This window comes from Pleurodeles waltl, chromosome 1_2, assembly GCF_031143425.1.
Source record: "Pleurodeles waltl isolate 20211129_DDA chromosome 1_2, aPleWal1.hap1.20221129, whole genome shotgun sequence".
Lineage (NCBI taxonomy): Eukaryota > Metazoa > Chordata > Amphibia > Caudata > Salamandridae > Pleurodeles > Pleurodeles waltl.
Genome location: NC_090437.1, coordinates 1,220,469,393 through 1,220,483,961, shown reverse-complemented (window position 1 = coordinate 1,220,483,961; position 14,569 = coordinate 1,220,469,393). Strand labels below are relative to the sequence as shown.

Below are 14,569 nucleotides of genomic sequence, written 5' to 3'. Positions count from 1 at the left end.
CCCTCTGGTGGACTCACAACTTGGGTGGCTTCCCACTTAGGATGTCAGGCTTCACGCCTACCGGTGCCATCAGATGATATCCTAGTGGTTTTATTAGCCTGGCCGAACCTAGCGAAACTTGCCCTGATAAATATTTACTCCAGGCCAGTGGGAGCTTCGCGTGAATCCCCCACTATAGAGGAGCTTTCAGTATATTTAGCGGAAATGCCAAGAGATATCCCTTACATAGTGGGAGGGGATTTAAATTCCCATTTCGAGCCGTTGGTCGGTCTCGTAGAGGGATTTCCCATGGAAGAAGAGTTCAGGTGGTCAGTACCCTCTGTTGTAGCACCTTCCCCAAAGGCATGGACGCCTGTGGCTTTGCAGATTACTGCTCTCACCCTAAAGCATGGAATTAGAGCCTGCAATGGACGTATTAAGTCTGATGTACCAAGCAAAACCACGTACAACAGAGTGGGAAGAGAGTCCCGCTTGGACTATGCTCTTGTACAGATAGTGAACTGGTCTTCTATCCTGGACTTTAGGGTGGTGGAGAGACTGGATAGTGACCATAACGCCCTTGAACTCGATCTTAGCCATCCTGGGCCAAAGGCCTCCATAACAACCATGGGGGAGTCCAAACCTGAACTACTATTAGACAATAACAGGAGAAGAATCAGGTGGGATAAACTAGCTACGAGCCAAGTGAAACTTTCGAAGCTCTACGCAGGTTTAATCCCCATTTTGGAAAAAGTGGGAGAGCTAGCCAACGATGTGGGCAATATAGTCCACCATGAGAAATTATATCAGGCTCATGAGGACCTTATAAAGGGAGCGGCCTCTGAGCTTTTTACCAGGGTCCAGAATCAGAAGAGGATCCAACAACATAACTCCTTATGGTACAATGCAGTCTGCAGGAAGACAAAGGGAGAACTCCTCAGATGCATCAAGGAGGGAACAGATAGAGAGAAGCTGCGAGAAAGTAGACGGGTTTATAAAAAACTGGTCATCCATGCTAAAACCGAATGGGAGGAGAACCAGTGGGAGGAGCTTACCTCTTCCATCGCAACAAGAGACCACCGAATGTTTTGGAGAGTAGTAAACGGGGGGTCGGGGAACCTCCATTCGGCAATAGAACCAAATATTGCAGCAGGGGTGTGGCAGGCACACTTCCAGTCTCTCTACAGTTCCGAGCAGGGAGAAACTAAGATTGATTTCGGTACTGGACTGGTAGAGTATGGCGGGGACTTGATAACAGTTGGGGAGGTGAAGGTAGCACTAATGGGACTTAAAGCTGGAAAGGCGCCAGGATTGGACGGCCTGCCCGGGGACCTGTTCAAGCAGGAGCCCGGTGTTTGGGCCCCCTATCTGGCTGCAGTGTTTAATGGAGTTTTGTGTGGCATGGAAATTCCGAGTACTTGGCTGGGGGCAGAGGTGGTTCCTATATTTAAAAAGGGCTCGCCCCTGCTCCCTGCCAACTACAGACCAATCAGTCTAATTGACGTGTCACAGAAGCTGTTTGGCAGGATACTGCTGAATCGGCTTCAGGACTGGGTGGAAGAAACGGGTGCCCTCAGTCCGTATCAGGCGGGATTTAGAAAGGGAGTTTCTACAGTGGATCAGGTTTTTCGTCTGAACGTTATCTATTGGAGGGCAGCAATATTGGAAGGGGGTAGTTTATACACTATATTTGTGGACCTGAGGGCTGCGTTCGACCTCGTGCCCAGAGGGAAACTCTGGAGTGTTCTGGCTGAGATGGGGGTCCCCCCAGACATCCTGATAACTTTAAAGAGATTGCACCATAATAACTATGCCCGGGTCAGGTGTGGGAAACACGGGGAATTAACGGACAGATTCCCCGTTGACAGGGGGGTTAGACAGGGCTGTGTTTTGGCACCGACCCTGTTCTGCCTCTTCGTCAACGGGGTAATCGCCCACCTCAATGGAACTGAATACACTGATGCCCCAAAATTGAATGGCAGCAGGGTGCCTGCAATCATGTTTGCAGATGACACCCTGCTGCTGTCCAAAACCCCCATGGGGATACAGAGGATCCTTGATTCTCTTGTGGCTTTTTGCACAGATAGGGGGTTAGAAATCAATGCTAATAAAACCAAGTTTATGGTTATGAACCCAACCCCAAGATCACGCCCGAACCCCTTACTGGGAGCTTCACGTTTAGAGAGAGTCTCCACCTTTGAATATCTAGGTGTAACGTTGAATGAAACCATGTCCTGGGGAACTCACCAGACTAGGGTCAATCTTAAATTAGTGCAGACCACTGGCGGCATTGCTCGGTTGATGAGAAGCTCCACATATCGACCGCTGGGGCCGCTTATCCAGATATACAAGGCACAGGCTAGAGGAGCTCTGATGTACGGGGCGGAACTGTGGGGTCACACAGTTTCCTGCAGTTTGTCTATAACTGAGAACAACTTCATTAGACAGATAGTAGCACTCCCGTCCAGTACTCCGCTCCTCCCCCTGAGGATGGATCTGGGTCTGAGACCAATAGCAGATGAATTAGGTCTCAGACCCATAGTCTTCTGGCGAAGGCTATGGAGCACCGAAGAACTCTCTTCTTATAGGGCGGAACTGAGGGAGTTTTTAACCCACCCTAAAGCTTTACAGATCCCGTGGATAAAATATATAAAAAAGTCCTGTATGGGATTGGGCCTCCCTGACCTGTGGTCGGATCCAGCTAACGCCTCACTAAGGATCCCACGAAGAGCTTTGGTCAGTGCTTACCACGAGCAGAAATTAGCTATGGCCCTAGACTGCAAGAATGAGGGGTCATTAACATCTGTATTCGCGCAAAGCAAGGACTCATACCGCCTGGAGAGGGTTCTGGATGCTATGTCTCCTGTGCTGGCCAGGAAGCTATTTCTCCAATGGAGATATGGCACATTGCCTCTGCGATCTTACACCTGCTCCTGGTCAACACTGCCATCTACCAAGCTATGTCCGACATGTGTGGGAGCAGAGGAAAGCGATCTGCATGTGGTCTTGTTTTGTCCAACTTACAAGGCCGCCAGGAAATATTGGCTCCTACCACTTATTAGAAACCTTGGTTTTAGGGAGTACCTCCCGGTGTACAGAATTTTAAAAACTGATGTTTCAGGTCCAATTGTGTTTGCACTAGCCAAATTCCTTACCAATGTCTGGCATATTCGTACCCGTATTTTAAAGTTGCAGGCTCCTATCTAACTTTAAGTTTTATTTTAATTGTATGGTCTTTTATCTGATGTGTTTCCTGTTTACTTTTCCTTGATGGTTTTACATGCTCATACGTGTGTTTTTTGTGTACATCTTTTATGGCCAAATTGGCCGAAATAAAGATCAATTGATTGAAGTATTTGCAGTTTGAGAATTTAGCAGGTCAGATGTTTCGTATTTATCAGGTAATTTGTTTAGTTTACAACCATTGCATCCAGCTATAGAAATTCCAATGGTCTTTATTTTCATACTCCTACCCTATCACTACAAAGTGGTGTGATTGGGTAGTGTATCCGTCAATTTAACAGCAAACTGATGTCCATGGGTAAGCTGGTGACTTAAGCTCAAAAAAGCAGTGCGACTAAATGTGGGCTGCCTATAAGCATTTTGGAATAAAATATGGCCTTACTACCAGATTCGTTGGCTATTATTGCATTTCTGCTTCTGTACTGAATTTGTGTTCCGTATGGTTGAGGGTGATTCACAATTTATAGATCTAGTTTGTGTGCTGCATCATAACTGATTGTGTTCAATTATTTTAGGTGCCGTATGAAACCCTGAACAAACGCTTCAGAGCAGCGCAAAAGAATATTGACCGGGAGACGAGCCACGTTACCATGGTTGTAGCTGAACTGGAGAAGACCTTAAGCAGCTGTCCAGCTGTGGACTCTGTTGTTAGTCTTCTTGATGGCGTTGTGGAAAAGCTAAGTGTCTTGAAAAGAAAGGTAATATTTTTTTTGATTCTTTGACTCATAAATTGTCACCAGCTTCTAGCTTGCTCTTGTGTCAATTTTACTCCATGTGCTTTGAAACTAGTCTAAATAAAAATAGATGCAGTGGTTTCTCCTACCATCGTCTGTCTTCCCTTGTTCTCCACAGTCCAGTGAGAAGGAGACCAGAGACGCATGCTTGGTCCTTGGGTCTGTAGATGTCAAGATGAAGCATATCAGTGCTTCTCAGATGTTTGTTTTACTGTCTGTGAACATAAACGTTCAGCACATAGTGAGGTCTGGAGAGGGTGGCATAACACAAGACATACATATATATTTCTGGAGATTGTGGTGGGGTGAGGGAGGTTGAATAAGATGGGAAGGTATTGAATTGTTTAAAAAAATACTTGGATGGAAGGGGTCACCCTCAAGGAAATGTGGGAGGAATCCATGTTTATGAGCTGACAATATCAAAAGTATGACAATTTCACATACAGCTGTCCAGGAAGTCTCTCATCATCCCTTTTGTTTGCTTCTCCATAAGGGGAATTTATGTTGATGGAATTAAGAAGTGGCTGGTGACATATACAGCATAAAATTGTACATGACCATGAATGAACAAGTGGATGATTTCCGTCTTGTAGTTACTTACAGTGCTGCATGAAAAATAGCCTCTTGTTTGACACTTACCAATTACATTTTATCTGTATTTTGATACCTCCTAATATACCGCTTGGGGCACTTTTACTGTTTACACACACTAATATCCTAATTTACAGTTGAATGGTAACCTAAAATTTGCCCTGAAATTGGGATAACTTAGTTTGTGCTGAGAAGCATAATTTACCCTAATTAGAGTTGTGAAATTTGACTAAAAATCCATCGTCCAAGTCGGCCAGGTCCACTACTTCATCTGCCAAAAGGTTGCTGTCAATCTGCCCAAAAATGAGGCTATAAAGAAACCTTAAAATATTTTTAAAAAATTGGCCAATTTTGAAGCAAAATTTGAATCTATAAAAACATGGTTGACATTAAACCAAATGAGAGACAGCATTGCCTCCTCATGAGTATGGGATGTGTACGTGAAAACAGGGGGGATACAGATAATAGCCAATATTCCGACAGTGAATTAAGTCTTGCACAGCTTCTGTAGCTGAAGAAATGAGCAAAAAAGCCCTCCATCTGAACATAAGCAAAACGGAATTGTTAGTGGTAGGTGGTAGTTCTACTAGCTGGTCGTATTCTTGGGGGCCATCCTCTCTTTGTTCAACACTGCTCTCCTGAATCATTAAGTAATCTTAATTTTGTTTTTTTTGTATTTTGATGCTATGGCTGTAAATGGATAAACTGTAATTGGCCTGCTTTCTCCTTTCCTGGACTCATTGAACTTCATTCTCTCTCTGGTTCCTGAAAATTGTTGGAACACCATATTCCACGCTGGAGTTACGTTGTACTGGGGTATTTCAATTTACTCCATGTAGGCCTTCCCTTTTACTTAATCAGAAAGATTCAGACCATCCAAAATTCCAGATTAGATTTAGCATGGAGTAGATAGGAAGCAGTTTTCCATCACTTAATCGAACTGCACTGGTTTCCCTTGAACTAAACATATTGTATTTACAAGCTGATGCATTTATCATAGAACCATTCAGGCACAAAGGTCCAGCATTTCTTCAAAGGTAGTTTTAAAGATAAGTTTTAGAGCGCTCACTTTAGTCTTCCTCTGCCCATCTCTTTTTGATCTGAAATATACATTTTATAAGAGCATGTGGTGAAACATTGTACTTTCATTCTATTAAGACTTCAAACTGTTTGCCATTGTGTAGGAAGTTGGCTCTGTATGTGCTATTTCAAAGTAAGGAATAGCATGCACAGAGTCCAAGGGTTCCCCTTAGAGGTAAAATAGTGGTAAAAATAGATAATACTAATGCTCTATTTTGTGGTAGTGTGGTCGAGCAGTAGGCTTATCCAAGGAGTAGTGTTAAGCATTTGTTGTACATACACATAGACAATAAATGAGGTACACACACTCAGAGACAAATCCAGCCAATAGGTTTTTGTATAGAAAAATATCTTTTCTTAGTTTATTTTAAGAACCACAGGTTCAAATTCTACATGTAATATCTCATTCGAAAGGTATTGCAGGTAAGTACTTTAGGAACTTCAAATCATCAAAATTGCAGGTATACTTTTCAAGTTATTCACAAATAGCTGTTTTAAAAGTGGACACTTAGTGCAATTTTCACAGTTCCTAGGGGAGGTAAGTATTTGTTAGGTTAACCAGGTAAGTAAGACACTTACAGGGCTTAGTTCTTGGTCCAAGGTAGCCCACCGTTGGGGGTTCAGAGCAACCCCAAAGTCACCACACCAGCAGCTCAGGGCCGGTCAGGTGCAGAGTTCAAAGTGGTGCCCAAAACACACAGGCTAGAATGGAGAGAAGGGGGTGCCCCGGTTCCGGTCTGCTTGCAGGTAAGTACCCGCGTCTTCGGAGGGCAGACCAGGGGGGTTTTGTAGGGCACCGGGGGGGACACAAGCCCACACAGAAATTTCACCCTCAGCGGCGCGGGGGCGGCCGGGTGCAGTGTAGAAACAAGCGTCGGGTTCGCAATGTTAGTCTATGAGAGATCTCGGGATCTCTTCAGCGCTGCAGGCAGGCAAGGGGGGGATTCCTCGGGGAAACCTCCACTTGGGCAAGGGAGAGGGACTCCTGGGGGTCACTTCTCCAGTGAAAGTCCGGTCCTTCAGGTCCTGGGGGCTGCGGGTGCAGGGTCTCTCCCAGGCGTCGGGACTTTAGGTTCAAAGAGTCGCGGTCAGGGGAAGCCTCGGGATTCCCTCTGCAGGCGGCGCTGTGGGGGCTCAGGGGGGACAGGTTTTGGTACTCACAGTATCAGAGTAGTCCTGGGGTCCCTCCTGAGGTGTTGGGTCGCCACCAGCCGAGTCGGGGTCGCCGGGTGCAGTGTTGCAAGTCTCACGCTTCTTGCGGGGAGCTTGCAGGGTTCTTTAAAGCTGCTGGAAACAAAGTTGCAGCTTTTCTTGGAGCAGGTCCGCTGTCCTCGGGAGTTTCTTGTCTTTTCGAAGCAGGGGCAGTCCTCAGAGGATGTCGAGGTCGCTGGTCCCTTTGGAAGGCGTCGCTGGAGCAGGATCTTTGGAAGGCAGGAGGCAGGCCGGTGAGTTTCTGGAGCCAAGGCAGTTGTCGTCTTCTGGTCTTCCTCTGCAGGGGTTTTCAGCTAGGCAGTCCTTCTTCTTGTAGTTGCAGGAATCTAATTTTCTAGGGTTCAGGGTAGCCCTTAAATACTAAATTTAAGGGCGTGTTTAGGTCTGGGGGGTTAGTAGCCAATGGCTACTAGCCCTGAGGGTGGGTACACCCTCTTTGTGCCTCCTCCCAAGGGGAGGGGGTCACAATCCTAACCCTATTGGGGGAATCCTCCATCTGCAAGATGGAGGATTTCTAAAAGTCAGAGTCACCTCAGCTCAGGACACCTTAGGGGCTGTCCTGACTGGCCAGTGACTCCTCCTTGTTGCTTTCGTTGTTCCCTCCAGCCTTGCCGCCAAAAGTGGGGGCCGTGGCCGGAGGGGGCGGGCAACTCCACTAAGCCGGAGTGCCCTGCTGGGCTGTGACAAAGGGGTGAGCCTTTGAGGCTCACCGCCAGGTGTTACAGCTCCTGCCTGGGGGAGGTGTTAGCATCTCCACCCAGTGCAGGCTTTGTTACTGGCCTCAGAGTGACAAAGGCACTCTCCCCATGGGGCCAGCAACATGTCTCTGGTGTGGCAGGCTGCTGGAACTAGTCAGCCTACACAGACAGTCGGTTAAGTTTCAGGGGGCACCTCTAAGGTGCCCTCTGTGGTGTATTTTACAATAAAATGTACACTGGCATCAGTGTGCATTTATTGTGCTGAGAAGTTTGATACCAAACTTCCCAGTTTTCAGTGTAGCCATTATGGTGCTGTGGAGTTCGTGTTTGACAGACTCCCAGACCATATACTCTTATGGCTACCCTGCACTTACAATGTCTAAGGTTTTGTTTAGACACTGTAGGGGTACCATGCTCATGCACTGGTACCCTCACCTATGGTATAGTGCACCCTGCCTTAGGGCTGTAAGGCCTGCTAGAGGGGTGTCTTACCTATACTGCATAGGCAGTGAGAGGCTGGCATGGCACCCTGAGGGGAGTGCCATGTCGACTTACTTGTTTTGTCCTCACTAGCACACACAAGCTGGCAAGCAGTGTGTCTGTGCTGAGTGAGAGGTCTCCAGGGTGGCATAATACATGCTGCAGCCCTTAGAGACCTTCCTTGGCATCAGGGCCCTTGGTACTAGAAGTACCAGTTACAAGGGACTTATCTGAATGCCAGGGTGTGCCAATTGTGGATACAATGGTACATTTTAGGTGAAGGAACACTGGTGCTGGGGCCTGGTTAGCAGGGTCCCAGCACACTTCTCAGTCAAGTCGGCATCAGTATCAGGCAAAAAGTGGGGGGGTAACTGCAACAGGGAGCCGTTTCTTTACACAAGCCCCCCCCAGCCCACAGGCCAGGAGACTCAGCCCAAGCTGGGAGAGTCTTCCTAGTCTGTCAGGCGAGGAAGAGTAGGAGAAATAGGCTGGTTAGTTGCAGGGCCTACTCTGCCTTACATCCTTCTGTTCAGGTCATTCCCTTTGGGGAACTGACCCACTTCCACAGTGATAGGACCTAGTCTGAATTGCCTCTTGTCTGCCTCTTCAATGTCTCCACCCATTCTTTTTATTTTGGGTTTAGAGGTATCCACCTCTGCTAATCTTATCTTAGCCAGGGTCATCCCTAGCTTACCCAAAGAGGTTACCCAGAGCTGGAGTAACCCCACCATGACCAACAGGGTCAGGGGGCCTAACTTGCTATTTGGCATGGGGTCTGACCACCATGCCAAGGATAGTGCAGCCATAAAGGCTAACACCCAGCAGAGGCCACTGACAGCTGTCAGTGCCCAGAACCACACCTTTAGCTCTTCACCTACAAGGGAAGGGGCTAAGTTACAGGCTTCTTTGGGTTCAGGGTGCCTGTCTGCTGTATTAGAGTGGGGGGTTACCACATTTTGTAGTAAACACCCTTCTTCCACTCTTTCTTCTGTTAGCTGAGGAGCCACCCACTCAGGTTTAACAGTTGCCTGACTAGCCAGGACTTCTTGTGGGTCAGGTTGGACTTTATCAGGGCCATTTTTGGAGTTCTCCCCTACTGGAGCAGAATCTCCCTGGCTTGCTGTAACCTTGGCTAAAGGTTGTCCACCCTTCCTACTCTGTTTTCTTTTCTTCTTCTTCTGGGGCCTGCTTGCATTTACTGCAGAGGCAGGACTTCCAGAATCCTTGGGAGAGGACTGGCACTGGACCAGTTCCTCTCTTGGGCTCTGACTAACCTCTGGGTAGTCATTTCCAAGGAGACAATCAAGGGGGAGGTCTGTACTGACTACTACCCTTCTCCAGCTAAGAGTGCCACCCACTTCTATGGGTACTAAAGCCATAGGCCTCTTAGTGACCCTGTCTAGGCTAACTCTTACCCTGGCAGTCTCACCTGGGATGTACTGGTTTGAGAGCACCAGCCTGTCATGCACAATAGTGTGACTGGCACAAGTGTCTCTCAGGGCAGTGGTTGGGATTCCATTCACCAGTAGGTGGTGGAAGTGTCTGCTTCCCTCTGGAATCTCCAACTCACCTGTTGGGCCCTGTTTCCAGTTGAAGGCTAGGAAGACCTCCTCATCTGAGGAGTCATCTCCCATGGCTACACTGGTTACCCCAGGAATTTTGTTCTGGGGTTTGTTTTTGGGACAAGAAGTGTCCTTGGTGTGGTGCCCAGACTGTTTACAGTTGTGGCACCATGCCTTAGTGGCATCCCAGTTCTTACCCTGGTACCCACCTTTGTTTTGGGTTGTGTCCTGGGGCCCACCCACCAGTTCTGGTTTTTGGGGGCCTACAGAGGACTCTTTCTCTTTGTTTCTAGTGTTACCCACTTTCTCCTGGGGAGTTTTTGTAACCCCTTTCTTTTGGTCACCCCCAGTGGAAGTTTTGGTTACCCTAGTCTTGACCCAGTGGTCTGCCTTCTTTCCCAATTCTTGGGGAGAAATTGGACCTAGGTCTACCAGATACTGATGCAACTTTTCATTGAAGCAGTTACTTAAAATGTGTTCTTTCATAAACAAATTATAAAGCCCAACATAGTCACACACTTCATTTCCAGTTAACCAACCATCTAGTGTTTTTACTGAGTAGTCTACAAAATCAACCCAGGTCTGGCTCGAGGATTTTTGAGCCCCCCTGAATCTAATTCTATACTCCTCAGTGGAGAATCCAAAGCCCTCAATCAGGGTACCCTTCATGAGGTCATAGGATTCTGCATCTTTTCCAGAGAGTGTGAGGAGTCTATCCCTACACTTTCCAGTGAACATTTCCCAAAGGAGAGCACCCCAGTGAGATCTGTTCACTTTTCTGGTTACACAAGCCCTCTCAAAAGCTGTGAACCATTTGGTGATGTCATCACCATCTTCATATTTTGTTACAATCCCTTTGGGGATTTTTAGGATGTCAGGAGAATCTCTGACCCTATTTAAGTTGCTGCCACCATTGATGGGACCTAGGCCCATCTCTTTTCTTTCCCTTTCTATGGCTAGGAGCTGCTTTTCCAAAGCCAATCTTTTGACCATCCTGGCTAACAGGGGGTCATCCTCACTGAGAGCATCCTCAGTGATTTCAGAAATGCTGGACCCTCCTGTGAGGGAAGCAACATTTCTGACTATCATTTTTGGAGACAGGGCTTGAGAGGCCCTGGTCTCCCTATTTAGGACTGGAAGGGGGGAATTGCCCTCCAAGTCACTAATTTCTTCCTCTGTGAAGTCATCCTCAGAGGGGTTGGCTTTTTCAAACTCTGCCAACAGCTCCTGGAGCTGAATTTTGGTAGGTCTGGAGCCAATGGTTATTTTCTTTATATTACAGAGAGACCTTAGCTCCCTCATCTTAAGATGGAGGTAAGGTGTGGTGTCGAGTTCCACCACATTCATCTCTGTATCAGACATTATTTTGCTAAAAGTTGGAAGACTTTTTAAAGAATCTAAAACTGTTTCTAGAATCTAATTTCAAACCTTTAACAAACTTTTAAACTCTAAAAGACAATGCTAAACAGGGACTTAACACACAAGGCCCTAGCAGGACTTTTAAGAATTTAGAAAAATTTCAAATTGCAAAAATGAATTTCTAATGACAATTTTGGAATTTGTCGTGTGATCAGGTATTGGCTGAGTAGTCCAGCAAATGCAAAGTCTTGTACCCCACCGCTGATCCACCAATGTAGGAAGTTGGCTCTGTATGTGCTATTTCAAAGTAAGGAATAGCATGCACAGAGTCCAAGGGTTCCCCTTAGAGGTAAAATAGTGGTAAAAATAGATAATACTAATGCTCTATTTTGTGGTAGTGTGGTCGAGCAGTAGGCTTATCCAAGGAGTAGTGTTAAGCATTTGTTGTACATACACATAGACAATAAATGAGGTACACACACTCAGAGACAAATCCAGCCAATAGGTTTTTGTATAGAAAAATATCTTTTCTTAGTTTATTTTAAGAACCACAGGTTCAAATTCTACATGTAATATCTCATTCGAAAGGTATTGCAGGTAAGTACTTTAGGAACTTCAAATCATCAAAATTGCAGGTATACTTTTCAAGTTATTCACAAATAGCTGTTTTAAAAGTGGACACTTAGTGCAATTTTCACAGTTCCTAGGGGAGGTAAGTATTTGTTAGGTTAACCAGGTAAGTAAGACACTTACAGGGCTTAGTTCTTGGTCCAAGGTAGCCCACCGTTGGGGGTTCAGAGCAACCCCAAAGTCACCACACCAGCAGCTCAGGGCCGGTCAGGTGCAGAGTTCAAAGTGGTGCCCAAAACACATAGGCTAGAATGGAGAGAAGGGGGTGCCCCGGTTCCGGTCTGCTTGCAGGTAAGTACCCGCGTCTTCGGAGGGCAGACCAGGGGGGTTTTGTAGGGCACCGGGGGGGACACAAGCCCACACAGAAATTTCACCCTCAGCGGCGCGGGGGCGGCCGGGTGCAGTGTAGAAACAAGCGTCGGGTTCGCAATGTTAGTCTATGAGAGATCTCGGGATCTCTTCAGCGCTGCAGGCAGGCAAGGGGGGGATTCCTCGGGGAAACCTCCACTTGGGCAAGGGAGAGGGACTCCTGGGGGTCACTTCTCCAGTGAAAGTCCGGTCCTTCAGGTCCTGGGGGCTGCGGGTGCAGGGTCTCTCCCAGGCGTCGGGACTTTAGGTTCAAAGAGTCGCGGTCAGGGGAAGCCTCGGGATTCCCTCTGCAGGCGGCGCTGTGGGGGCTCAGGGGGGACAGGTTTTGGTACTCACAGTATCAGAGTAGTCCTGGGGTCCCTCCTGAGGTGTTGGGTCGCCACCAGCCGAGTCGGGGTCGCCGGGTGCAGTGTTGCAAGTCTCACGCTTCTTGCGGGGAGCTTGCAGGGTTCTTTAAAGCTGCTGGAAACAAAGTTGCAGCTTTTCTTGGAGCAGGTCCGCTGTCCTCGGGAGTTTCTTGTCTTTTCGAAGCAGGGGCAGTCCTCAGAGGATGTCGAGGTCGCTGGTCCCTTTGGAAGGCGTCGCTGGAGCAGGATCTTTGGAAGGCAGGAGACAGGCCGGTGAGTTTCTGGAGCCAAGGCAGTTGTCGTCTTCTGGTCTTCCTCTGCAGGGGTTTTCAGCTAGGCAGTCCTCCTTCTTGTAGTTGCAGGAATCTAATTTTCTAGGGTTCAGGGTAGCCCTTAAATACTAAATTTAAGGGCGTGTTTAGGTCTGGGGGGTTAGTAGCCAATGGCTACTAGCCCTGAGGGTGGGTACACCCTCTTTGTGCCTCCTCCCAAGGGGAGGGGGTCACAATCCTAACCCTATTGGGGCAATCCTCCATCTGCAAGATGGAGGATTTCTAAAAGTCAGAGTCACCTCAGCTCAGGACACCTTAGGGGCTGTCCTGACTGGCCAGTGACTCCTCCTTGTTGCTTTCGTTGTTCCCTCCAGCCTTGCCGCCAAAAGTGGGGGCCGTGGCCGGAGGGGGCGGGCAACTCCACTAAGCCGGAGTGCCCTGCTGGGCTGTGACAAAGGGGTGAGCCTTTGAGGCTCACCGCCAGGTGTTACAGCTCCTGCCTGGGGGAGGTGTTAGCATCTCCACCCAGTGCAGGCTTTGTTACTGGCCTCAGAGTGACAAAGGCACTCTCCCCATGGGGCCAGCAACATGTCTCTGGTGTGGCAGGCTGCTGGAACTAGTCAGCCTACACAGACAGTCGGTTAAGTTTCAGGGGGCACCTCTAAGGTGCCCTCTGTGGTGTATTTTACAATAAAATGTACACTGGCATCAGTGTGCATTTATTGTGCTGAGAAGTTTGATACCAAACTTCCCAGTTTTCAGTGTAGCCATTATGGTGCTGTGGAGTTCGTGTTTGACAGACTCCCAGACCATATACTCTTATGGCTACCCTGCACTTACAATGTCTAAGGTTTTGTTTAGACACTGTAGGGGTACCATGCTCATGCACTGGTACCCTCACCTATGGTATAGTGCACCCTGCCTTAGGGCTGTAAGGCCTGCTAGAGGGGTGTCTTACCTATACTGCATAGGCAGTGAGAGGCTGGCATGGCACCCTGAGGGGAGTGCCATGTCGACTTACTTGTTTTGTCCTCACTAGCACACACAAGCTGGCAAGCAGTGTGTCTGTGCTGAGTGAGAGGTCTCCAGGGTGGCATAATACATGCTGCAGCCCTTAGAGACCTTCCTTGGCATCAGGGCCCTTGGTACTAGAAGTACCAGTTACAAGGGACTTATCTGAATGCCAGGGTGTGCCAATTGTGGATACAATGGTACATTTTAGGTGAAGGAACACTGGTGCTGGGGCCTGGTTAGCAGGGTCCCAGCACACTTCTCAGTCAAGTCGGCATCAGTATCAGGCAAAAAGTGGGGGGGTAACTGCAACAGGGAGCCGTTTCTTTACACATTGTTTGTTAGGAGTTACGTGAAATTTAGAAGTTATTAATAATATGTGTTTTTTCACATATTCAATTTCTTGGGGTGAAAAATGTTTCTAGTTAGACTTTTCGACTGCCTTCTGTTGCAATTTAAACTTTTATTTACAGCAAGGATGGGACAACGTGCATCTGTGCACTTGCAACAACTAGCTAAAAAAAATATATATTTAGCGGAAAAGGTGGCTTGGCACATATTTCTACATCATTGATGATGCCATGGCGTATATAAAAGTATTTCCCTTATTGCCAGTCTTGATTGGATTCTGTGGAGCTTGGCTTTCCTTCCAACTTCTCTGTGCATGTTAATTTTGTGCAATGTATGTGTACTAAATGGAAATGCCACACGTTCAACCAAGGGCTATTTTGATGCAGGGATTAAGACCTCTAAATTTGCATCACTATATGTGCATAAAGTGAAGTATATATACTACAAGAATCAACAAAGCTGTATGTTGAGAACATTTTATTTTAGCAGGGACATGAGGTGCCATAAGTGTGGTGTATAGGTAGCGTTGCATCAGACCAAATTTCAAGAGCTAATATGTGATGGGGAGGGATGGGTGGGATAGAGGAATTGAACATATTTCTAATGTTCACTTCGCGTAGCTGACATTTCGAGCTATATACTGGTCTTCAG

The 14,569-nt window shown here is 47.4% G+C and overlaps 1 protein-coding gene across 2 annotated transcripts in view; it reads left to right on the top strand.

The window, feature by feature from the left end:
- The window catches only part of MAEA (macrophage erythroblast attacher, E3 ubiquitin ligase), a 228,082-nt gene that overhangs the window by 79,107 nt on the left and 134,406 nt on the right, over positions 1-14,569 (top strand). For both annotated transcript variants that reach the window (XM_069204052.1, XM_069204043.1), the window contains exon 2: positions 3,738-3,920. In XM_069204052.1, the coding sequence (XP_069060153.1) occupies positions 3,738-3,920 (183 nt within the window). The remainder of the gene's footprint in view (positions 1-3,737; positions 3,921-14,569) is intronic.